The sequence below is a fragment of the Harpia harpyja genome, chromosome 17 (genome assembly GCF_026419915.1).
Source record: "Harpia harpyja isolate bHarHar1 chromosome 17, bHarHar1 primary haplotype, whole genome shotgun sequence".
NCBI lineage: Eukaryota > Metazoa > Chordata > Aves > Accipitriformes > Accipitridae > Harpia > Harpia harpyja.
Genome location: NC_068956.1, coordinates 21,136,602 through 21,149,266, shown reverse-complemented (window position 1 = coordinate 21,149,266; position 12,665 = coordinate 21,136,602). Strand labels below are relative to the sequence as shown.

General features: G+C 35.8%; 1 protein-coding gene across 3 annotated transcripts in view; it reads left to right on the top strand.

Annotated features, from left to right (window-relative positions):
- Window positions 1-12,665, top strand: part of RDX (radixin) — a 50,974-nt gene that overhangs the window by 30,829 nt on the left and 7,480 nt on the right. For all 3 annotated transcript variants that reach the window (XR_008239003.1, XM_052812968.1, XM_052812967.1), the window contains exons 6-14: window positions 492-575; window positions 1,048-1,194; window positions 2,687-2,783; window positions 3,415-3,578; window positions 4,228-4,358; window positions 6,550-6,710; window positions 7,695-7,787; window positions 8,612-8,854; window positions 9,803-9,963. Coding sequence is in view for 2 of the 3 variants with exons in the window: in XM_052812968.1 (XP_052668928.1) it covers window positions 492-575; window positions 1,048-1,194; window positions 2,687-2,783; window positions 3,415-3,578; window positions 4,228-4,358; window positions 6,550-6,710; window positions 7,695-7,787; window positions 8,612-8,854; window positions 9,803-9,963 (1,281 nt within the window). In the remaining variant the exon portion in view is untranslated. The remainder of the gene's footprint in view (window positions 1-491; window positions 576-1,047; window positions 1,195-2,686; window positions 2,784-3,414; window positions 3,579-4,227; window positions 4,359-6,549; window positions 6,711-7,694; window positions 7,788-8,611; window positions 8,855-9,802; window positions 9,964-12,665) is intronic.

The following is a 12,665-nucleotide window of genomic DNA, read 5'->3' as shown; positions in this document are numbered from 1 at the left end:
CAGCAACCACCAAAAAAACCCCAACAAACTAGTCTGCTAAATTGTCTTAATGTGTTACTTTTTCTTTCAAACAACAGCAGAATGAAAGCTTGAGTGTATCTGTGCATACCTAGAGATTAATTTGCAGCGTTATGAGTATGAGGATTTTATAGGTCTGCATTTTCAGGTGTTCCAAATATTACATTTTGTGACTTTACTGAAAGTTGAGATATGCCATGGTGTGACTTTTTATATTACAGAGAGTGTAGAATACCATGAAAAAAGAAGTGATTTCACACTATTTTGAAAGTGTAGTTATTGAAATACAAAGTTTCTGTGTCTGTTTGGGTTAAAAAGATGAGCAGTGTATAGGAAGTCATGTTTAAGTTTATTCAGCTAAAGCATATGCTGCATAAGCATAAAGTTATGCTGCGTAACCAAACTTATTTTTATAACTTGAGAGGTTCAATTGGTTGTCAGTGTCATTTAATAGCAACAACTTCTATTCACAGTGTGTTAGAACAGCACAAACTGACAAAAGAACAGTGGGAAGAAAGGATACAGAACTGGCATGAAGAGCACAGGGGAATGTTAAGGTAATTACATAAGACCTTTAAGGTTTTTTCATTATTATTATTATTAGGATGTATTTTGGGAGGAGGCATATTTGTTTGGAAACTGCTTTCTTTTATTCCAGCCAGGGTAGGCAGTTATCAAAAACTTCATGAAAGCTTCAGTGAGGGTTGAGGTTTCTAGTTAAGTTATTGGCTTACCTATGTGATTTCTGGTAAGGTTGTCGGCTGCCTTTGTCCACGATTGCCTGCCTCTAAAATATATTTAGTATTTCCTTAGCTTACGGGGTGAAAAGACAAAGTGCAATGACTGGATGGTAGTTGGGTATTAGAGTGTAGAGCTCTACAAGTATCTGAGTCAATGTACACATGAATTTCAAAGAGAGATTTAATTCCTAACTAAATTTACACTAATTAGTTATTCTGCAGTTCCCTTATTCTTACAGTGTACTTTTGATTTGTCTACACTATGCCACTTTTTTTCTTCTTTCATCAGGGAGGATTCTATGATGGAATACCTTAAGATAGCACAAGACTTGGAAATGTATGGAGTCAACTATTTTGAAATAAAGAATAAAAAAGGAACTGAATTGTGGCTAGGAGTTGATGCTTTGGGTCTGAATATTTATGAGCATGATGATAAGTAAGTGGCTAATACTCATTTTGTAGGTCTGTCGTAGGAGATCCTATCTGAGATTATACAAACCCCACCTTTATTGCATGTTCAATAACATCTAGCAAAACAGGTTTTCAAAGACCTAATCTAGGTAAAAGATAGAAAAAGAGAGATAGATGTTAACTGCCAGAATATCTGAATTTTAAAGTTTAAACAGGGATGCAAAAGAAGGGAAAGGAAGACCAGTTCTGTGGAAACTTAAATTTATGTTGCTTAATATGGATGTATGATAGCTAGACCATCTTTATATGGCTTCTTTCTGTACTTTTCACTCCCTCAAGACTTCCTCTTAATTCAGAATGAAGAGGACATTGAGAAGCTGAGCAACATATTTAATGAGAAACATTTTCTAAGAACAGTGACAAGGATTATAGCTGTTAGAGCATAAAAACTTTAGTATCTAAAAGTGAAACCTTTTAAGACATCAAAGAAAATATATGAATCTTGTGTCCTGATAGAGATCAAATATTCTCTCCTACTTGAAGAGGGATAAAGCTGAAATGTACAAAATCTGAAGACTCTGAAAACAGAACAACAGACTTAATCTTTTGTTTCTTTCCAACCACTTGTTAGTAGTATCTGATGTCAACAGTCCTTTCACAGTGATCTGAAGTTAAACATGATGTGTCAAACACTGGATAACAGCTGTCAACTGAACTGAAATTTAATGCTCTTCGATGTATATATTCTGTAACAAAATTCTGTAAGCCTTAATTGCCATTAGATGGCAATATAACTCCTGAAAGAAGGAACTGTTCAGAAAATAATCAGATCAGATTGAACAATCAACCACTTTTTGGTATTCTTTAACTCTTGATAGCAATCAAATACTTAAACATTTTCTAATGCTTGTAATTAAGATAATATGAATTGAAAAAACTTTCTGTGCTCATGGAGAAAATTATTTACAGTTATGCAGTTGGTGCATAACATTAATGGTTTCTGAACTGAATTTCTTTTGCTTAAGATGCAAGGGAAATTTAACTTGAACTAAGAACACATATCTTGCATCTCAGTTAAACTGAAGTACAACATTGCTGAAGGCTAATTTAATTTCAGTCTTTGAAATGTCAGACTTCTCAAATTAAAATAGTTATTCTTTTCACTGAAAATAAAATTATCAATAGCTTATAAAGAATCGGTACACGATTGTGATGTTTAGCATCTATTTAATGGTAGTAGAATAAGTCACAAATAGAAATTCCTTCTGTAACAGTGCCATGTAATTTATTCATTGTGTAATTGATTCATTTGATGGAATAATGTGTAAAAAAAAAAACAAAAAAACCAAAAAAAATCCAAAAAAACCCAAATTGTCTTCCAAAATATGCTTGAACTGTTGCTATGTTTTGTAAATATAACTAACTGTGATAGTGGAAATGGTACGGAGTTAAGACTTAATGGACATAAATAAATTGCACATCTTTGCTGCTTCTAATGAGAACTTTTTTCTTTGAAGGCTGACACCCAAGATTGGTTTTCCTTGGAGTGAAATAAGAAACATCTCTTTTAATGACAAAAAATTTGTCATAAAGCCAATTGACAAAAAGGCCCCTGTAAGTAGTGTGTAGAATAGTATGCCTTTGTATATGAAGAGATTTAAGCCTGCAGGGACTTGCTCTGGCATTATGGCATGAGTAAATATTTTGTGACATTTATTATTCTTATTGCTAGAATAGTCAGTAATCAAAAGGATTTTTTTTTTTTTTGAAGTATGGTGTATTTATTTTCTCTCTTTTCATTCTGGTTAATACTGTTAAGATTTTTAATTTAAGTCAACTAATATTTTGTGATGTGTTGAAAAGCCACAGTGTAAGATGCTAAATTCTCTGGCCATCCACCTCTGTTTTTCTTTTTTTGTATTACAGCAGCGCATTTCATGAGACTTTCTAGGTCAAAATTCTTCAGAAATAGAGTAAAGAATAGTCTCACTTTTTTTAGAAGTTTGAATAAATAATTTTGTGTAAACTAACTAACCTCTGGAGGAATCCAAGTGTAATTCTGAATTTATCTTGCAAGTTCCTGCCAGTAACTAGATTTATAGATTATGGTGTTGGCTTGCTCAGAGGATGAATATCAACATACTTGTAAGTTTAAATTTAACAAATGCAAGCACGTAGTAATGCTTTGAGTCTTGTCACAACTGTATTTTTAGATTAATGGATATGCTGCAATTATTTTTGCTAGGATTTTGTTTTCTATGCGCCCCGTCTGAGAATTAACAAGCGAATTTTGGCACTGTGTATGGGAAATCATGAATTGTACATGAGGAGGAGGAAACCTGATACAATTGAAGTGCAACAGATGAAGGCCCAAGCTAGAGAGGAGAAACATCAGAAACAATTGGAAAGGTAATTAACAAACTTCCATGAAACAGAAAAAAATTCTTCTACCCTTTCAAGAAAACTAAGTCGTAGCATATCAGACATTGGCATTCTAGAAGGGAGCACTGCTTTTCTTTCTGTAATATGTAAGTAGGTTTGTGGATTGGCACGGCTTACCTGTCTTAATAGAAAGCCGTACCTTTTTTGAGCTTTCAGCATAGTAATAGTAGCTGTACCTTTGTTTCTCATTATGTTTTTGCGAAACAATCTTAACTCTCTGTTGCTTGATCCTTAGGGACTTTTATACTCTACAGATGAACCTTTAAAGCAAGTTCAGTGAAGAATGTCATGGCTTACCTTTTGTATATTTAAAAAATACTGTTACCATTTGTAGCCCAGATGAAACATCAGCCATGTCTAAAATGCAGGTATAATTGTGGATTTACCTGGTTGAACAATAACCAAGGTTTCTAATCAGTTCTGTTCATAAATTGTTTTTTCTGTACGCTATTTTGAAACAAACTTGGTGGTTCTTGCATTGTAAACTGAATTTTAAACATTTACTATTACGTGCTTCTCTGCTACCCGAGTTAACTGAAAAATAGGCTGCCAGCATTCTTAGAGTAGAATTTAATCTGTTTGAGGTTAAACAAACCTTTTACTATTTTTTTTTCAGGGCACAATTAGAAAATGAGAAGAAGAAAAGGGAGATAGCAGAAAAGGAAAAGGAAAGAATAGAGCGTGAAAAAGAAGAATTAATGGAACGCTTAAGACAAATTGAGGAACAAACAATGAAAGCTCAGAAAGGTGAGGTCTTGCTGGTCCTGGATTTCTTGTATCTGATGATAATGTTTAGTTCAGTTGAGTAGTTCAGTTCCACAATTCTCTTGGCATGTGTGGTTTTTTTGTTGTTTTGTTTTGCTGTGGTTTTTAAAATTTATTTTACTACTAATAACAATAACTTAGTGGTGTATTATTTGAGACTTTTTTTCTCAATTTTAAGAGTTAAAGATGGTGTGCGCGCATATGGGTATATATTTGTAATATAAACCCAATTCCTAATATAGGAAGAATTCCAACTTTCTTTAATAAACAGGAAATTAATGTGTATGCAGTTCAACTCAGGATTATGAAATGCTTAAAGTGCTGAAAACCCGGAGTTGGAGGGAGCAGGGAAATTAGAGAGGAAGACCCAAAGTACGTCCTCTAGGATTTTGTTGAATTTAGCTTTTCGTTTGGAAGTTCCTTGTTCCTTCATTTTCCTATTCCCTTGTAAGTTGTTTATTTTGTGGGGTTTTTTTGGTTTGGTTTGGGTTTTTTTTAGAATTTTAAAAGTAAAATCTTGTCAGATTTTAGTGAATATAAACGCAGTTTCACCAAGCACAGTTCTTTGTGTTGAACCACACAAACAGGAGTCCCTGCCTCCACTACTTCCCAGTCCCTCCTCTCCATGTTCTTTTTTTGCTTCAGGTTTGGTTCACATTCGTAAAAGTTTTGTTCCTCTCTTCTGTTCATAACTGTTGGCTTCAGGCACGATAGAGAGAATCACTGACTAAATTTATGCACATAAATTACATATGCCTGGCACTGTTCTCCAGCTCTACCCTGACATTTTTCAGTCTTTCCATGTAGAACAGGTTGGACACATCCAGACAGGTAACACACGAAGTATGCCTCGGAATTGTTTGAGGGAGAGCTATTTAGCCCAGGACAAAGCAGTGTCAGGGTGATTATAAAGGTTTAACAATGTACATTTTCTCATAACTTTTGTAAGCAATATAGCCTAATTTCTGATGCAATAGTGTTGCTGTCTTTTTAGCCTTCTATTCACATACGGAAAAGTGTTTTTATAAATGGTGTCTGCATTCTGTAGTTTACTTGGTAGTTAAGTGTTCTTCATCTTCACAGGAAGATTTTGAGTGGTGTTTTTAAATATTTTTGCATTTTATTTAATTTTGTAAGTACTGCATTTGTACAACTCCACATCCCTGTAATGCTGTTCGTTTAATTATATGACTGAAGTAGGAGGCCTGGGAAACCAACTGAAGAATATTGATTACATGAGACCTAGTTAAAACTACAAGTGCAGAGATTAAGCATGTGTCAGCATACCTGGGGAGATGCTTTTTTAGTATTAAAGCATATGGTGAAGGGCAAGTGGATCATTCCAACAACTGAGCAGTTGTTTAGGTTTTCTGGTGAAGGAATCTATGGCAGCTATGCCTAGACAAAAACATAGTGGAAAATTTATCATTAGAATCAGCAAGGAGCTTCGGAAAGACATTTTTCATCGTCACTTCATTTTGCACGTCAGAGGAGTGTATTTTGCCTGTGTGAATCTTACCTTGCAGTACTGGTAGATTATTACTACTTCCTATTTCACTCAGGGTTCTGCCCTTTAGATGGCAATATTTTGCTAACCAGGCAGCTAGACAACTATTGCCCTCCTTTGATTTAAAATTTTCCTGTTTGCACCTTTTTGGCTCTGTTTTACAGGTAACTTTTCTGACCCTTCCAATGGGTCTTAAGTTATTTTGCTGGAGGCATACACCTAAATTGTCTGTTGCAATTAAGAAGTCTATCGGGCATTTCAATAGAGTAGAAGAGTGTTTTGGTTTTTTACTGTAAGAGAATATGATTTAATGCATATAAAATCTCCTCAGTAGTAAGAGTGGCGGTGTATGTGCATCTATATGTACGTATATTTGGGTGTTTAGTTTTATCAGTGAGGTGGTAATTTTCTGAAACACCAGGCTGTCAGAACTGTCAGGTGAGATGAAGTATATCCAAAGTGAGTCTTAAAGAGGCGGGGGGGAAAGATCAGACACGGAGCATAGCTTCAGGTAACACGCTCAACAGCTCTTCTTAGCTTGAGGCAGCCTTGTAAATATTTGTCAGCTTTCTAGGTTACTTTGAGCATGTTAACAACTGTTACCTGTGTTACATATGAGGAAGAGCTAGGTAATGATGTCTTGTGTGCAAACTTTCCTTTTGGCAGAGCTAGAGGAACAGACTAGAAGAGCTCTAGAACTGGATCAAGAACGAAAGCGTGCAAAAGAGGAAGCAGAGCGCCTGGAAAAAGAACGTCGAGCAGCTGAAGAAGCTAAAGCTGCTCTAGCCAAGCAGACAGCTGATCAAATGAAGAACCAAGAGCAGCTAGTAAGAAACAAATTGTAAAAGATAGTTGGAAATTTAGCCTTTATTCTTGGTTATATCTGTTTTGTCAAATGGACAAGTATGTTGAAACATAGATAAAAGTATGTGAAATACCATTACAGATTGTTGTGGGAACTTTTTTAGAAAATTACATTAGATTTGCCACTACTTGCAAGAAAAAAATGAAACTCTGGAGCTGTAGGAAATTAAATGATGGAGGAGACATTTCAGACTGACAACACTCACTACATTCTCTTTCTAATAGTGTCAGGCTTATCCAGCTGAGAACAAGAGTAGCTTCCTTCTGCAGTCCACTGGGAAGCCTGTTCTCTGAGGCAGGTCTGTTCTGAAGCTTGGTGGTGGTGGTGGGGAGTTGGTGACACTGTGGTTTGTTGGGTTTTCTTTTTGTTTTGTTTCGGTTTTGGTTTTCTGTTCTGTCCCCCCTGCCTCACCTCTGTTTCCAGCATTTACAATATCTTCTCACATTCTATGCTAGACTACTTCTAATTCAAGATCTGCGCATAGTAACTGAGAAAGGCATGAACATAGTAGAAGAAATGATTTCTCAACTATAAAATAGCTTTTGATCTGCTGTAAACTTAGCACACAATTCTGAAGGCAAGGTTTAGCTTAATAGCACTGAGATTATCCAGAATCGTAATCTTATTGGTGGAACCATTAAAGCTGTATTAAACTGAAACAGCCCCAAATGCTAATTTGTAACTACAGTTTGCTCTTTCCCGGCAAGCTTTGGAAGTGCAGAGGATAATTTTTTTTTTTTTTTTTTTCTGGACTTACTTCCATCAGACAAGAGTACTGATTCATTCTCTGTCATGTATGCTTAAAATTTCTATTTTTAGCAGAGAAGTGATGGATGGTAACTAACTCCTCTCAAGTCAGATCACAGCAAAGGCTCTGCTTTCTTCCACTGCAGAGCCAAAATGATACCAAATTAAAACTTCTACTTATTTTTTTTGTTTGTTTCAGGCAGCCGAACTTGCTGAATTCACTGCCAAGATTGCGCTTCTAGAGGAGGCCAAGAAAAAGAAAGAAGAGGAAGCCTCAGAATGGCAGCACAAAGTAATGAGCTTATGTTGTGTGAAGTCAGAACTTCAAAGAAACTCAGGGAGATGAGTGGAAATCCCACTGGAAGTCCATGGGGTTGAATCTCTCACTTAGGCTTCAGAGAAGCCTTTCTCAAAGATTTTTGTTCTCCAGTCTACTGAAGCCAGGCTATACTTCTATTTAACTAATTTCTTAATATTAAATAGTCATGAAGGGGGGGAAATCACAAGGTATGGTCAAAGATTTGAAATGGCTTCCTTATGTATGGTGATGAAATAGATTGGAGCTTTGTGTTGGAAAAGAAAACACCTTAGGGGGGAGGTATATAAAATCGTGAGTGGTGGTGAAAAGATGAACCAGAACAATAACAAAAGCGCATCCAATGCAACTAGACAATAGTTTAAATCAAAATAGTATTTCTTCACAAAATCAGTAATTAGCTATGGAATGTGAATGCTAATTGCATGCACAGGTTCAAAAAGTGATTGAACAAATTCTTATAAGTTCTGGTTGAATATGAAATTCAACGACATCACCTTTGATTTAGGAAGTCCCTCAAATTTCAGGAGGCTAGGAAAGTTGGAAAGCAATCAGTACAACTGCCCTATTCTCTCACTCTTCTCTTGCCTACTGCTGGAAATAGCTGGGCTGTGGTACAGCTGGTTTTGGGTCACATCTTTTTTTACCCTGTATTCCTATTTGACAATTTTCAGTGCGTAAGCTAGTCATGTCGTTTATAAAGGACAGTTTTCATGTGTCTGAAAACATCTCAAATATTTATTTTTCTGACTATTCATAAATAATTTTAAGAGATGCTAAATACTGTTTACTGTATTTAGGCTTTTGCAGCCCAAGAGGACTTGGAAAAGACCAAAGAAGAACTGAAATCTGTGATGTCTGCTCCTCCTCCACCTCCTCCCCCACCAGTTATTCCTCCAACAGAGAATGAACATGATGAACATGATGAGAACAATGCTGAAGCCAGTGCAGAACTGTCTTCTGATGGTGTCATGAATCACAGGAGTGAGGAAGAACGGGTAACAGAAACACAGAAAAATGAACGTGTTAAGAAACAGCTCCAGGTAATGAAGATTCATGGTTGTATCGACATAATTCAGGCTTTGGGTTTTCATTCTTTATTTGTCAAAACTCTCATTGAAATTATGGTGTGCCAAGAAAACAGCCTTTTTATCATTTACTAGGTTTATTACTAATTTACCAACTGATATAATTCGTAGTGTTCTAGAAGTGGACTAGATAGAAAGATTGGATGTAAGATTGTGCTTTATAGCTTAAAAGTATTAGTATGTTGTCGCACTGGCCAGTAAACATTTCTAATAATTATGTAATATCCAGGACACTGAATGTTAAAATGTAATGCTTTCCTTTCTTAATACTGAAATTCATTAAGTGGTATGAACAGATGCTTGCTTAATAGTATTCATGTTTATTTGCAATCATTCACAGATGTTGTAAGTGCAAAAAGTAAATTATGCCCATTTTGGATTAATCTTATTTCCCTGAAATGGAGCATTTCCTCCTAGACTAGTCTTACCCCTCAAAGTATCATAATCCATTTCCGTGGTAACCCTTTGCCTTGTTATGAAATGTCTATTTCGGAAGGAATCTTAGCAGCATGTATGTGTAATATCCTTTCTGTTTGGCCAATCACTGAAAAGGATCAGGGAGATAAACAAGAGCTGTCTTTAGTCAAGCAAAAATTGAAAAATAAGGTCATTTTCCTCCTTTATTCTGCTGGTCCCTTTCTTCTTGGATGTTATGGTATGAGGCCTTTTTTTCTTTAGTTTGATACCCCCACTTACGTAAGGAAGGAATCCTATGCTCTCCTTCTCTTTCCTTCTGCAGTCTTTCTGATAGACCTCACAACTTGAGTTAGTGAACAGCACAAGTACTTCATAGGTTGGCATTTAAGAAATCCTTATCCAAGTTGCAGAATAGTTGTTGCCAGAAATTCCAGAAGCATTAAAAGATTAGTCAAAGTACTTAAATGCAAATATTTTATTCAACAGGCTTTAAGTTCTGAGTTGGCTCAAGCCAGAGATGAAACCAAGAAAACACAAAATGATGTCCTTCATGCTGAGAATGTTAAAGCAGGCCGTGATAAGTACAAGACTCTTCGACAAATCCGACAAGGCAATACAAAGCAGCGTATTGATGAGTTTGAAGCAATGTGAGAGCTGTTATTTTGCATATATGTTCCTCGTAAAGCTGAACCACCAACAGAGAAAAAAGCGGGCCTTTGCAGGTTTGATGGATTGCACCCCACTTTGCCAAAGCACTTAATACCAGTTTGACTACAGTGGCTAGAAGACAAATTCAGGGGAAGCTATTCAACAGTAAGGCAGTCTGTCATCCCTAGCTTTTGGGGGGGGGGGTGTGGAGAATGATAGCCGTTTTTTTCCCCGTCATGTTTTCAGTTTCATTTTTTCATATTTTTTTTTCTTTGGAAACTGATGTGAAGTATATAATGACTGGCAAGTGTATATATTGTTTAAACATTAAGAAATAGAAGAATGGAACTGAACCCAAACGGGATAGGTACTATTTCAGTATGAAGTTCGAAATTACATTTTTCAATGTAGCTACACCATTAAGAGTTTGATATTGCTGACTTTCAGTTTTGATTTTTTTTCCTCCCAAGTGAAATTCTTTGGTGTTTCATGTCCTGTCATCATTGATGGTTTTCTTTGCCTACCTGTTCACAAAGGTCTGGATGGCAGGTGGTAGTTCCAGGAAATATTTTTAAATGGAACACTACCTGTGGGCAGCACATGGCTGCTGATAGACTTGAATAAGTATTGCTTTTCCTAGGTGATTCTTTTAGATGCACAAAATGTTCTAATGCAGCAAAGGGGAGGAAGAAAAAACCCAACCAAAAAACAAAGCTTCATGTGCTATTTGCTTGTAATTATTTTATTTGCAGTAGGGAGACCTGGACCTTTCTGGCAAGGGAGCATATGAAAACATCAGTCCCAGGGAGGGGACAGTATCCTACCTCACTACTATGTACATGATGACTGGTCCTTCAAACACCATGAAAAAAACTGTTTAAATTGACTATCACTACACAGTGGTATCATAGAATGCTAGGAGCCCTTACTCCTAGGATTTGTTTTACTTTAAGATGGATTTATAGTGCTAAATACTGTCTAACTGCCTTTTGTTGAGTTTAAATTGTAAAAGCATCTTGTGTGTTTTAAAGCTGTAACCTGTCACTGGTATACTATCTCCTGGGAGGGGTGTAGAATGTGTGTGTCAGTTTGGTTTTGGTTTTCCAAACACAAAATGAAAGTTCCCCGAATTGGAGTAAAAGTGTTTGTAGCTTCAGTTTTCAGTGAAGCTAGTATTGTAATTGTTGTATATGATGTCAGATCATTGTTATTAAGTCCTTTCCCTCTTGAAAAGGAGACCTGCTTTTTTGAGAAATTTGTTTAGAAATTGAACTTTAGAAATAATTTTACAGTTAATGAGGACTGCAGTTATTCCTTCTGTTATAGTACCCTAGTAAATATCTACAGTGGAACAATCCTGCTTTCTCTGATGGTGGTTCAGCTCTTTTCTGTTTGATATTATGCACTCATAAATTTACACATATCTATTAAAATTTGCCATTTTATTAAACATTTTTTCATGCACAATAGGTTTAAATTTCTTATGAACAGTCCAACTAAGTTTTTTTTCTTTTTTTTGTTGGAGTTAAAGGTTGGCTATGTGGGGTGACATCATGAAAATAAAATAAAGATACATTAATATATTTTTGGTTTGTGGGGCTAAACATATCTGGTTGACCTTGAAGACTGATGTGCAGATGGTGTGCACATGCTTCAAAATGCTGCTTGGTGGAAGCTGGTGTTTCTACTTGCAGTGTGCTGTAAGAACAGTTTTTGTTTCACAGGCTTCATACACCGAAGCTTAAGCAGACTTCTGAAGTATTTGAACAGTTTGCCATAGCAGGTGAAATACTGTGCTTCCAGTGAGTCTTCATTTTTCCCTGGAAAGTGTGCACTAATACTGATACATCAGTTTCAGTGTTGAGAAAAAATACCAGTAAAGTTTGCTGTTCATAAATCTACAATATATAGAGTAGGGATAAATGGATTAGATCCATTTATAAAGCTGTGTGATTTTTTTTTTTTTTTTCTAAACAACCAGGAACAACCATTTGTAATACAGATTTTCACAATGAACACAGTGGTAAAAGCTGCTGTCACCAGCAGTTGGGAACACTTACTGGTGCGGAAATACTAAGAATACATTTAATGATTACTTGGTGAAGTAATTTTCCACATGCTTTTTCCTTTAGCATCATGTTTTGTGTTGTACAATTAAGCTACAATTACATCTACTATTTTGGATAACATTCATTGGTTAACAATAAAGAGATACAGTTAATTTCTCTGAGGTCCATTGTTGTTATTTAATGCCCTTTATTTCTGACAGCTTTACTAAATGCACTGTAATAGCCTTTTCCCAGAGCAATGTACAAATTTTGACTATCTTTTGTTTCACACTGTGGTTAAAATGAAGTTTAAAAAAAAAAATTAAAATTGTATCCCTAGAGAATGGTACTGTGCTTAAGAAATTACCACATACAGTTGGGAGGAAGCACTGGTGATTGATTCAAAACAGGATGTGAATCATCAGAGCAAATTGGTTGTCTTGAGAACAGAGAGTAATTTGCCACATAAGAGCTCTATGGGTAATGTAAGAACTTTCAATCACTGCCTACATATTGCTTAGCCCCAGGTTAAGTGAAATTCAGTTTAATAGGTTGATGTCTTAAGCACTGAGAAACCTTGATGGGGTTTTTTGATACTGCACATTATAGTGGACAGTGCTGTCAAATATACGCATGGCCATATGTTTTAGATG